Source organism: Mobula birostris, chromosome 3 (genome assembly GCF_030028105.1).
Source record: "Mobula birostris isolate sMobBir1 chromosome 3, sMobBir1.hap1, whole genome shotgun sequence".
Classification (NCBI taxonomy): Eukaryota; Metazoa; Chordata; class Chondrichthyes; order Myliobatiformes; family Myliobatidae; genus Mobula; species Mobula birostris.
Genome location: NC_092372.1, coordinates 180,627,312 through 180,640,040, shown reverse-complemented (window position 1 = coordinate 180,640,040; position 12,729 = coordinate 180,627,312). Strand labels below are relative to the sequence as shown.

The 12,729-nt window shown below is 40.6% G+C and overlaps 1 protein-coding gene across 4 annotated transcripts in view; it reads left to right on the top strand.

The window, feature by feature from the left end:
• Positions 1–12,729, top strand: part of trdmt1 (tRNA aspartic acid methyltransferase 1) — a 97,868-nt gene that overhangs the window by 50,030 nt on the left and 35,109 nt on the right. For 2 of the 4 annotated variants that reach the window (XM_072253787.1, XM_072253788.1), the window contains exons 3-4: positions 2,207–2,283; positions 11,483–11,554. In XM_072253787.1, coding sequence (XP_072109888.1) covers positions 2,207–2,283; positions 11,483–11,554 — 149 coding nt within the window. The remainder of the gene's footprint in view (positions 1–2,206; positions 2,284–11,482; positions 11,555–12,729) is intronic. The other 2 variants (XM_072253789.1, XM_072253790.1) reach the window with 1 other exon arrangement.

The following is a 12,729-nucleotide window of genomic DNA, read 5'->3' as shown; positions in this document are numbered from 1 at the left end:
AATGCAAGATCCTTGTTAGAAAAGCAAGGAACGTAAAGTATAACTTTATTTTTTTTTATTGTGTTATAGAATGTGAACTAAAGATTAAAACACAAGGGTTAAATTAGCTAAATTATCAAAAACAAAATTTTAAAAATACTAGAATAGAGCAGACTTGATTAGCTGAATGACCTAATTCTACTCCTAGTTCTTGGGGTCTTTGCTATCAAAGTTGTAATCCATATAACGTTAGTGATTCTTTTTTTTAAGGAATGAGCGTTATTAAAGTGGTAATTATGACTCAGTACATTAGTAAAAAGAAACAGCTCATGCAAAAATGTGAAGTAATTTCCAAACAACAGGAATTCTGCAGATGCTGGAAATTCAAGCAACACACATAAAAGTTGCTGGTGAATGCAGCAGGCCAGGCAGCATCTCTAGGAAGCGGTGCAGTCGACGTTTCAGGCCGAGACCCTTCGAAGGGTCTCGGCCTGAAACGTCGACTGCAAGTAATTTCCAAGTTTATTTTTATAGTAAAACATTTGTAAATATTTTAATTATTTTTCAGTTCACTAATTCCTAACGTTTATGCTGGAGAAGGATGCAAAGCACTGCTACCTCCGGCAAAGCAGGGTATCGGACAGTGACATCTGGATTTTCTCTTTAACTGATTTGGGTATATTTCAGAATCTGCTCCAAATTTTTCCATCATGACACGACAAACTATGAAACTCAGAATCATTTCTCAATTAATCTTCTGAGCTAATTAATAATTTGTTGGTTCTCATAAGTATCCTTTCAGCTTTCCCTTTTGATTTTTTTTTGGCGTGTGCCTGCGTGTGTGCGAGTCTATGCGTGTGCGTCTGCGTGTCCGTGCGTGCGTCCGTGATGATGTCTTTTTCATGGCTTTTACAAGGCGAGAGAGAGACTGTGTGGCACGCCACTCCTCACACAGACATTTTCACAGTATTTTCCCTTTATTTTACGAGGTCAAGTTGCGATCTCAACACTCAACCTGACACGGATGGAAAGTGTACTCGGGGGCGGACCCAACTAGTTTCGAACCTGGGAACCTCCGCTCCCGGGTCTGGCGCCGATGTAGTTGCGCCACCAGCCGGCCCAGCTTTCCCTTTTGATCTGTGTATTTATGGTGTTGTCTAAATAAAAGCAGATTTAATATTTATACAACAATTAGCATTTATATTTAACTCGATTACTAAAAGTAGTTTTAATGTTAACATATCTTCCCAATTAAGAAATCCCATTGACACTTTTAAGACTGTGAAAATTCTAGACTCTTTTTAGACAGGAAGCAGGAACAATTACTGTTAATTCAGGAAATTCTCATCTTATATAACTTGCATCTTTGCCTTGTAGTATCATTTTGTTGGCATGTTATCAACTTGCATATTGTTGTGAGAATGTCTTCATGTTGCATATTTCTATCGCACCAACTATTTGCTTCCTTTTAATTGATTTTTTAATGAAATTGACCACTTAAATCTGATTTAGTACAAGAATTTTGTTCCAGATGAGTTTTTGACAAATTCTTTAAAGAAAATTATAAAGAGGATTTAAATCTCTTAAATATACTTGTATTGAAATACATTGAAAATTTGGTCTATGGATTTGTATTACTAAAATAGAAAATGAAAATGTGGTAAGCTTTTATTTATATATTTCCATATTTTTCTGACAGCAGGCTTTGAATCGATGTAGAAGTTTATTACTGCCGGTACTATATTAAAGAGAACGGGGGCCAATATTGAAAAGATATGAGTGAACATAAATTAAGGAGTTGTAAATACATCATTTAGCCTTAGATCTGAGTGAAACTGAAATTTTGGATAGGTTGATATTACGTTTTTTTAAAGTCAGAGCTGAAAGTAATTTCTTAGCGGCTCCATTGTAGTACTATATTTGCTGATTTTAAACCACTTATACTGATTGTGTGGTCATTTTCTTACTGGTATGTGAATGACGTACTGATCCATACTTGCTTAATTCACCTTTGGTGGAAATACTCTTAGAATTATTTATCGTTGAAACATGATTCTCATAGTATTGCTGTGAAGAGGAGTACTGAGAAAGGTAGTTGTATCCAAGATGCTTGTTTATTGCAGACCCAGTTTTCCCCATCTATCTTTATCGACCCCCCCCCCCGATTAAAATAAACCAAACCTACTCTGGTACTACAATACTTAATACAATTTTTTTTACATATTAGGGTATAACATTAGCTGAGTTCAACAAATTCGACTTTGATATGATCTTGATGAGTCCTCCTTGTCAGCCATTCACAAGGTGAGTATTTGTATAATAGTGAATGAAAGGTTACAGGAGAGTGTGATCGCTCTAATACTTGGATGGATTAAATCGTTGTCTTGAATGTTGTATGGAAATAAGAAATAAAAAAAAGTTTTGTATCAAGCTTCTAAATGAAGTTTTACAACATGAGTATTGACTTAAATGAATACAGAAATATCCTGAATATTTTGCATATCAAGCTGCATGTGGAATGATGAAAATTAATGAGATTTTGTGTTAAAAGGTTCCCTAGGCAATTGTGTACACACCGTGGTAGAATTCTAGATACCATTTGAGGGTGAACATCCCAGGTCAAAAATTTCAACTCGGATAAAGCCAATTTCTGTGCTAAGAATGTAGAGTTATCGTGAGTGGACTGAGTACATAAGGTGAGAGGTTAATAAATGAACACTGTTACATGTTTAAACAACTGGTTCATAAACTTAGCAGCTGGAAAGAGAGATTCCTTGAGAAAGTGGAACCATCTGTGGTTAATGAAAGTGGTCAAGGGTAATGCTAAATCGAAAAGTAGAACATACAAAGTGGTAACACGAGTGGTATACTAGATGACTGAGATCTTTTTTTAAACAAAAAAACCTGAAAAGTTCATGTGAAGGGTAAAAAATTGATTCTGAAACATATCTTGCATATTGTGTCAAAATAAGAAGTGAGTTTCTAAGAATATACAAGAAGGAAGAGGGTGGCTAAGGCAGTTGTGAGAACCCCCTCTCCCCCCACCAAAATAAAGGAATGAGGCTGATCATTTAGGAAAGCTTAATATAATCAAAATATCAAAGTTGCTGGTGAACGCAGCAGGCCAGGCAGCATCTGTAGGAAGAGGTGCAGTCGACATTTCAGGCCGAGACCCTTCGTCAGGACTAACTGAAGGAGGAGTGAGTAAGGGATTTGAAAGTTGGAGGGGGAGGGGGAGATCCAAAATGATAGGAGAAGACAGGAGGGGGAGGGATGGAGCCAGGAGCTGGACAGGTGATAGGCAAAAGGGGATACGAGAGGATCATGGGACAGGAGGTCCGGGAAGAAAGACAAGGGGAGGGGTGCCCAGAGGATGGGCAAGAGGTATATTCAGAGGGACAGAGGGAGAAAAAGGAGAGTGAGAGAAAGAATGTGTGCATAAAAATAAGTAACAGATGGGGTACGAGGGGGAGGTGGGGCCTTAGCGGAAGTTAGAGAAGTCGATGTTCATGCCATCAGGTTGGAGGCTACCCAGACGGAATATAAGGTGTTGTTCCTCCAACCTGAGTGTGGCTTCATCTTTACAGTAGAGGAGGCCGTGGATAGACATGTCAGAATGGGAATGGGATGTGGAATTAAAATGTGTGGCCACTGGGAGATCCTGCTTTCTCTGACGGACAGAGCGTAGATGTTCAGCAAAGCGGTCTCCCAGTCTGCGACGGGTCTCGCCAATATATAAAAGGCCACATCGGGAGCACCGGATGCAGTATATCACCCCAGTCGACTCACAGGTGAAGTGTTGCCTCACCTGGAAGGACTGTTTGGGGCCCTGAATGGTGGTAAGGGAGGAAGTGTAAGGGCATGTGTAGCACTTGTTCCGCTTACATGGATAAATGCCAGGAGGGAGATCAGTGGGGAGGGATGGGGGGGACGAATGGACAAGGGAGTTGCGTAGGGAGCGATCCCTGCGGAATGCAGAGAGACGGGGGGAGGGAAAGATGTGCTTAGTGGTGGGATCCCACTGGAGGTGGCGGAAGTTACGGAGAATAATATGTTGGACCCGTCGCAGACTGGGAGACCGCTTTGCTGAACATCTACGCTCTGTCCCCTCCTCTACTGTAAAGATGAAACCACACTCAGGTTGGAGGAACAACACCTTATATTCCGTCTGGGTAGCCTCCAACCTGATGGCATGAACATCGACTTCTCTAACTTCCGCTAAGGCCCCACCTCCCCCTCGTACCCCATCTGTTACTTATTTTTATGCACACATTCTTTCTCTCACTCTCCTTTTTCTCCCTCTGTCCCTCTGAATATACCTCTTGCCCATCCTCTGGGTCCCCCTCCCCCCGTGTCTTTCTTCCCGGACCTCCTGTCCCATGATCCTCTCATATCCCCTTTTGCCTATCACCTGTCCAGCTCTTGGCTCTATCCCTCCCCCTCCTGTCTTCTCCTATCATTTTGGATCTCCCCCTCCCCCTCCAACTTTCAAATCCCTTACTCACTCTTCCTTCAGTTAGTCCTGACGAAGAGCCTCGGCCTGAAACGTCGACTGCACCTCTTCCTACAGATGCTGCCTGGCCTGCTGCGTTTACCAGCAACTTTGATGTGTGTTGCTTGAATTTCCAGCATCTGCAGAATTCCTGTTGTTTTTTTTATAATCAAAATATATATGCTTTAATGAAAGATAAATCATATTTAACAGATCTGCTTGAGTTCTTTCTATTTGTTACAAGCAGAGTTAATAGATGGGAACCTGAAAATATGGTTGATTTCAATTTCCAAAAGGGATTTGGTAAGACACCACAAACAAGGCTCATGCACAAGTTAACAGTTAGAAGTATGAAGAATTGGTGGAAACGTGTTAGCTTGGATTTGTATGTTGAAAGCAGAGAATTGGTATAATCAAGTATCTTTCAGTTTGGAGGAGGGGCCCTGAAGTTAATTCCTACTTCTGAATTATGTAATTTTATATTAATGTCCCAGAGGATGGGACAGAATATAAGGTGTGCAAGTTTAACAATGATAGAAAAATAGAAAAATGTTTAATGTTTGAAGCCGCACATATCGAGCCAAAAGGAAATTATTGAAGAGAGACTGCATGAGTTAGGTACAGATGGATGATGGCTTGGATCTAAGAATTCATCTTGTTCGTAAATCACAAGAAGTTGCACCCATTTGCTAACAAGTAATTATGAAGGCAAATGACATATTGCCTTATGTTGCTTAATAATGGGAATATAAAGATGGGGAAATTTTGTTACAATTGAGCATGTTCTTAAGGAGGACACACAAGAAATTTTACATGTTTTTGTCCCTTCACCTTAGAAAGAATTTAGTAGCATTGGAGGCAGTCCAAACAATAAGTAATATAAAGCAGGAAATGCAGGAAACACTCAGAATATCAGGCTACATTAATTTCTGGTTGAAGCTCCTTCATCCTGAGATATTAATTATGTTTCTTTTTCCACAGATACAGCCTGATATATTGAGTATTTACAGTATTTTTTGTTTTTATTTTAAATTTCTAGTATTTGCTTTCTTTTCGACTTGCAATCTAAGAAAGAATACTTGGATTTATTCCTGGGATGTGGAGATTTTCTTCCATCTGGAGAGACTAAACAAATTGGGTCTATATTTTCTAAATTTTAGAAATATATATATTTTTTGAAAGATAGGAGAATTAAGGACTTTCGGGGGATGGGGTCTGGATGGATTAGCCAAAATCATATTAAATGGAAGGGTACTCTTTGAGGGCCCAATTGGCCTACTGCTGTTCCTATTTTCTTGATTTGTGAGGTCATCTGGGTAGAAATAAACAAGATTTCAAGTGAAAGACATTTTTCCAGAGTGTGGAGCCAAGCACTGGCTTACTATTCTGAATATTTCTTAGAATAGACCTTCCATACAGTTAACATGAAAGCAGTAACACTGTTAGTCATTTAAAAAAAACTTAACCGAATGCAAACAAGAGAGAATCTGCAGATGGTAGAAATCCAGCAACACACACAAAATGCTGGAGGAACTTAGCAGGCCAGGCAGCATCTATGGAAAGAAAGTATAGATGACGTTTCAGGCTGAGACCCTGCCAAAGACCTAAAAATCCTGCCGAAGGGTTTCAGCCTGAAACATCATCTGTACTTTTTCCCATAGATGCTGCCTGGCCTGCTGAGTTCCTCCAGCATTTTGTGTGTGTTGCTTACTAACTGCAATGGATTTTTAAGTCTGGTTATACACTGGCTCTAGTGCAGGGAATTTGTTCACTATGGCTGGATGCTGTTGGTCATTTTGTAGTTATGGCACTGCATTTAATTAATATTGTAAATTTATGGGTATATAAAATGTGCTGGCAAAATATAATCCTGCCAATTTTCTATAAAGTAATGTGCAAGTACTGTAGCATTGTGGTTAGCGCAATGCTATTACATCTTGGGACATTGGAGTTGGGAGTCATCTGTAAGAAGTCTGTACGTCTTCCCTGCAAAATGCAAGGGTTTACTCTTGGTGTTCTGGTTTCCTTCCACAGTCCAAACACATACTGGTTGGTGGATTAATTGTTCATTGTAAATTATCCCGTGATTAGGCGAGGGTTAATTCGGCGAATGCTGGGCAGCGTGGCTCGAAGGGCCAGAAAGGCCTATTCTGCACTAAATCTCAATAAATAAATTATTAGTACAGCAGTGCATTGAGGTAAAGCAATGACAGTGCAGAACAGAGTTATAGTTACAGAGAAAATGTGGTGGAAGTCGACAATAAAGTGCAAAGTCATAATAAAGTAGATTACAATGTCAAGAGTCCATTTCCTTCCATCTCTCACATGTACTACATTTGGTTGCAACTCCCTCTACATTTTGCCAAGCACTTCAGTGCGGTATAGCATGGATTGGGTTAGAGAGACATTCCGTCCAACATACCTCCATGTTTTGATCTACTTTCTAAGGCAGCTGAGCGTTCATGCAAACTCTGCAACTGATAAGAGGAAAGGCTTAGGGAATCTGAGGAAAATAACTCTGGACTCATCGTAGCCAAGCATTTTCCTCTGATTCTGACAAAGTGTTTCCATTGTTTTCATGACATTCCTTAATAAGCTAAGTTGTGGATCTGTTTGCTGTAGGATTTGAGACAATATGGGAGAAGTGCCCATTCTTCCCCATGGTTAAACATGATCTGACTTCTCACACAGTGGTCCGCCTGTCTAGTGTCCTTTATTGTTTGCTATCAAATGTTACATATTCCCAGATAAAATGAATCATCAGTGCGAGTCTTGGGTTCTGTTAAAACGTTGTGTGTATTCCTTGAGCAAGTGTTAATAGCTCTACTTTTGTCAGGTGGTTTCTTTTGACTTCCCCTCCATGTTTTATAAGAATAATTCTGAAGTTTTCATTTCCATATGTAATATGGAACATATAAGACCATAAGACATAGGAGCGGAATTAGGCCATACAGCCCATTGAGTCTGCTCCAACATTCCATCATGGCTGATTTATTATCCCCCTTAACCCCATTCTCCTGCCTTCTCCCTGTAACCTTTGATGCCATGACCAATCAAGGACATACCAACCTCCACTTTAAATATACCCAGTGACTTGGCCTTCACAGCCATGTGTGACAATGAGTTTCGCAGATTCATAACCTTTGGCTACAGAAATTCCTCCTCATGTTTGTTTTAAATGGACGTCCCTCTATTCTGAGGCTGCGTCCTCTGCTGCTAGACTCCCCCACTATAGGAAGCACTCTTTCCGCATCCAGTCTATCTAGGCCCTTTAATATTCGATACGTTTCAATGAAATCCCCATTCATTCTTCTAAACTGCAGTGAGTACAGGCCAAGAGCACCTCATACATTAACACTTTCATTCCTGGAATCATTCTCATGATTTTCACCTGAACCTTCTCTAATGCCAGTACATCTTTTCTAGGATAAGGGCCCAAAACTGCTCATAAAGAGTCATTGTCAACCTACATCAGAATCAGGTTTATTATCACCAGCGTGTGTCATGAAATTTGTTAACTTAGCAGCAGCAGTTCAATGCAATGCATTATATAGAAGAAAAAAAAGTAAAAATAAATAATAAAGTAAACCAATTATGGTATATGTAAATTGAATAGATTAAAAACATGCAAAAATAAAAATAATATATATTTAAAAATGTGAGGTGGTATTCATGGGTTCAATTGCCATTTAGGAATTGGATAACAGAGGGGAAGAAGCTGTTTCTGAATCGCTGAGTGTGTGCCTTCAGGCTTCTGTACCAACTGCTTGATGGTAACAATGAAAAAAGGTCATGCCCTGGGTGCTGGAAGTCCTTAATAACGGACGCTGCTTTCTGAGTCACTGCTTCTTGAAGATGTGCTGGGTAGTTTGTAGGCTAGTACCCAAGATGGAACCAACTAAATTTACAACCCTCTGCAGCTTCTTTTGGTCCTGTGCAGTAGCCACCCCTCCCCAACATCAGACAATGATGCAGCCTGTCAGAATGCTCTCTAGCGTACATCTATAGAAGCTTTTGAGTGTTTTTGTTGACCTGCCAAATCTCTTCAAACTCCTAATGAGGTATAGTCGCTATCTTGCCTTCTTTATAGCTGCATCGATATGTTGGGAACAGATTAGGTCCTTAGAGATCTTGACACTTCTTGAAACTTCTCACTCTCTCCACTTCTGATCTCTTTATGAGGATTGGTATGTGTTCCTTTGTCTTGCCCTTCCTGAAGTTCCCTATCAGCTCTTTTGTCTGACAGACTTTGAATGCAAAGTTGTTGCTGTGACACCACTAGTGAGTTGGTATATCTCCCTCCTGTACACCCGATCATCTCTGTCTGAGGTCTACCAACAGTCAGCAAGTTTATAGATGGTATTTGAGCTATGCCATACCCGGTTTTCTGGTACAGGCCTGGGTCGCCGGACTTGAACGCTTCAGATCTAGCCTTCAGCAGACGACATACCCCCTGGTTCATCCACAGATTTTAACATAGGACATAGAATAGTACAGCACAGTACAGGCCCTTTGGCCCACAATGTTGTGCCGACCCTAAAACCCTGCCTCCCATATAAGCTCCCACCTTAATTTCCTCCATATACCTGTCTAGTAGTCTCTTAAACTTCATTAGTGTATCTGCTTTGGTTTGGGAATGTACAGTAAGTCTTTGTAAGCACACACTCATCCACACAGGTTTTAATGAGGTCGGTACCAACTGCAGCATGCTCATCCAGATTCAAAGATGAATCCCTGAATACGGTTCAGACCATCAGTTCCAAACAATCCTGTAAGTGTGTCCTGCGGCTCCCTTGTCCATACCTTCTTGGTCCTCACTACTGGTGCTGCAGTCTTTAGTCTCTGCGTATCCTCAGGGAGTAGAAGTATAGCCAGGTGATCAGACTTCCCAAAGTGAGAGTGTGGAATAGCATGATAGGCACTCTTGATGGTGGTTAACAGTGGTCCAGTGTGTTGTTTCCTCTGGTGTTGCAAATGATCTGTTGATGGTAATTGTTCAGTGATTTTTTGCAAACTGTCCTGGTTAAAATCCCCCAAAACGATGGTGAAGGCGTTAGGGTGCGCTGTTTCATGCAAGTTGATCCCATTGCTCAGATCATCTAATGCCTGATTGACATTGGCCTGAGGTGGAATGTATACCACTACCAAAATGATCACGGAAATCTCCCTTGGTAGGTAAAATGGATGGCACTTAATTGCAGGATATTCCAGGTCTGGTGAGCAGAATTGGGACAGCACTGATATATTTGTGCACCAAGAAGAGTTGATCTTCCACTTCTGCTTTTGAGAGACTCCATAGATCTATCCTGACGGTATATAGTAAACCTGTCGATATGAATCACAAACACAAGGAAATCTGCAGATGCTGGAAATTCAAGCAACACACACAAAATGCTGGTGAACGCAACAGGCCAGGCAGCATCTATTGGAAGAGGTACGGTCGACGTTTCAGGCCGAGACCCTTCGTCAGGACTAACTGAAGGAAGAGTTAGTAAGAGATTTGAAAGTGGGAGGGGGAGGGGGAGATCCAAAATGACAGGAGAAGACAGGAGGGGGAGGGATGAAGCCAAGAGCTGGACAGTTGATTGACAAAAGGGATACAAGGCTAGAGAAGGTTGAGGATCATGGGACTGGAGGCCTAGGGAGAAAGAAAGGGTGGGGGGGGGGCACATTTTAATTCCACGTCCCATTCCCATTCTGATATGTCTACCTATGGCTTCCTCTACTGTCAATGATGAAGCCACGCTCAGGTTGGAGGAACAACACCTTATACTCCGTCTGGGTAGCCTCCAACCTGATGGCATGTACATTGACTTCTGTAACTTCTGTTAATGCCCCTCTTCCCCTTCTGACCCCATCCCTTATTCCCTTATTTATTTATTTATTTCCCCCTTTTTTCTCTCTCTCTTTTCTCTCTCTCTCTGGCCCTCACTATAACTCCTTGCCTGCTCTCCATCTTCCTCTGGCACTCCCCTCCCCCTTTCTTTCTCCCTAGGCCTCCCATCCCATGATCCTCTCCCTTTTCCAGCCTTTTATCCCTTTTGCCAATCAACTTTCCAGCTCTTAGCTCCTTCCCTCCCCCTCCTGTCTTCTCCTATCATTTTGGATCTCCCTCTCCCCCTCCCACTTTCAAATCTCTAACTATCTCTTCTTTCAGTTAGTCCTGACGAAGGGTCTCTGCCCGAAACATCGACTGTACCTCTTCCAAAAGATGCTGCCTGGCCTGCTGCGTTCCACCAGCATTTTGTGTGTGTTGATATGAAGCACTGCATCCGGTACAGAAGGAGTTAACCAGGACTCTGTGAAACAAATGACACACATGGCCTTAATGTCCCTCTAATTCAGCACCCTAGCACTGAGTCATTGATTTTATTCACCAGAGACTACACGTTTGCCAGCAAGATAGTCAGTATTGGGAGTCTAAAATCCGGTTCCTTAAACGCACTTGCATTCCTGACATTAGTGCAAGGATGCTAAGGAAACACAGCCAAAACGTGGCAGTAATATCTGCGATATTTAATAGGAAATGATCTTCCATTCCATAAATTTCTGCGTTGCATTGAGGCTGGATGTAGATGGATTCAGGATTAGGGTAGTTTTGCCATTGATCAGAAACTTGGAGAGTATTCACTGTAAATTAATCAAGCAGTGTTTATTGTTTGAAGAAAATATAATTCCCTGCAGGTGGGGTAAGTCAAAATGCATTATTATTTAAATAGCTTCTTCTTCCAAGTGTTTCAGATGCTGTGAAATATGTGACATTGTTTGTAATTGTTTTATACACTTAAAAGTATTATGGTCTGTAGGGGAATTTGTTCTGGAAATTGCTTTCATATTAAGAAGAGAAGACATCAGTTAACTCCTCACTGATTGAATGATTCAAATTTAAAAGTCAAATGATTCAAATGTAAAAGCAACTTTCATTTAATTTTCACATTTTTAAATACTAGTTTTGAAAACAAGCAGTTCTTTGTTTCAAAAACTAATTGTCCATCTTTGTTTTTAAAACAGATTAGGTGCACAGAAAGATGTATTGGATTCCAGGATCAAGAGCTTTTTGTACATCCTTGATTTACTACCAAGGTTTGAATTTATTGCTCTTTAACCAATACTGTACTTAAAAAAATTGAACCACTGTCAGGTGATAGGCATAAAAGATTTTGAGAAGATTAAACGTAAATCAAATCTATATATATTAGAAACTAGCAGGAGGAATAGTTACATGTGAAAATCGAACCAAAAAGATTAACACTTTGTTGTGAGATGGTTTGATTCTCAGTTAAAGAATAATTAAAATCATTTAGCGCATACAAGATTATAGGACATTGAACAGCACAAGAGCAATTTCTCTGGCCCATGTCTGTGCTGATCATGATGACAATCTAACTAATCACATTTGTCTGTACATGGCCTGTATCCCTCTTTTGTCTGCTTGTTCATGTATCTGTCTAAATAGCTCTTAAACATTGCTATGTAATCTACCACCTCTCCTGGCAGTGCACATCAGGCAACCAGTAAGTAAGTAAAAGCTTCCCTCGGACATATCCTTAAACTATAACTCTCTCACCTTAAACCTATGCCCTCCAGTATTTGCATTTCCACTCTGGGATGAAGACTCTAACTATCTACCTCTTCAAGATTCAACATTCAGAATTGTTTTTCAGAACACAAGTGTAAAGGAGAACAAAATTATTGCTACTCTGGATCTGATGTAGCACTAACAAAAACACATTAAGAAAAATAACCCAATAAAAAGTGCAATAAACCCTATATAAATGCATAAGATAACTTATATACATAGATTTTATGTACGTAAAGTGATGCGAGGTACAGAAGTATCTGTATTTATGATGACTGGCAAGGCATGATAAAGTAGTGGTGGGGGGGTGGTGTGGATGGGTTGGTTAGTAGGCAGAGGTGTTGATCAGTCTTGCTGCTTGGGGAAAGTAGCTACTTTTGAGTCTAGTGGTCCTGCCATGGATGCCACATTCAAACTTCAAATAAATGTATTATCGAAGTACATATATGTCACCATATAAAACACTGAGTTAATTTTCTTGCATACAATCACAGTAAGTAGAAGAAACTCAAGAGGCTTTTTCCCAGGGCTGAAATGGCTAGCACGAGAGGGCACGGTTTTAAGGTGCTTGGAAGTAGGTACAGAAGAGATGTCAGGGGTAAGTTTTTTATGCAGAGAGTGGTGAGTGCGTGGAATAGGCTGCCGGCGACAGTGGGGGAGGCAGATACGATAGGCTCTT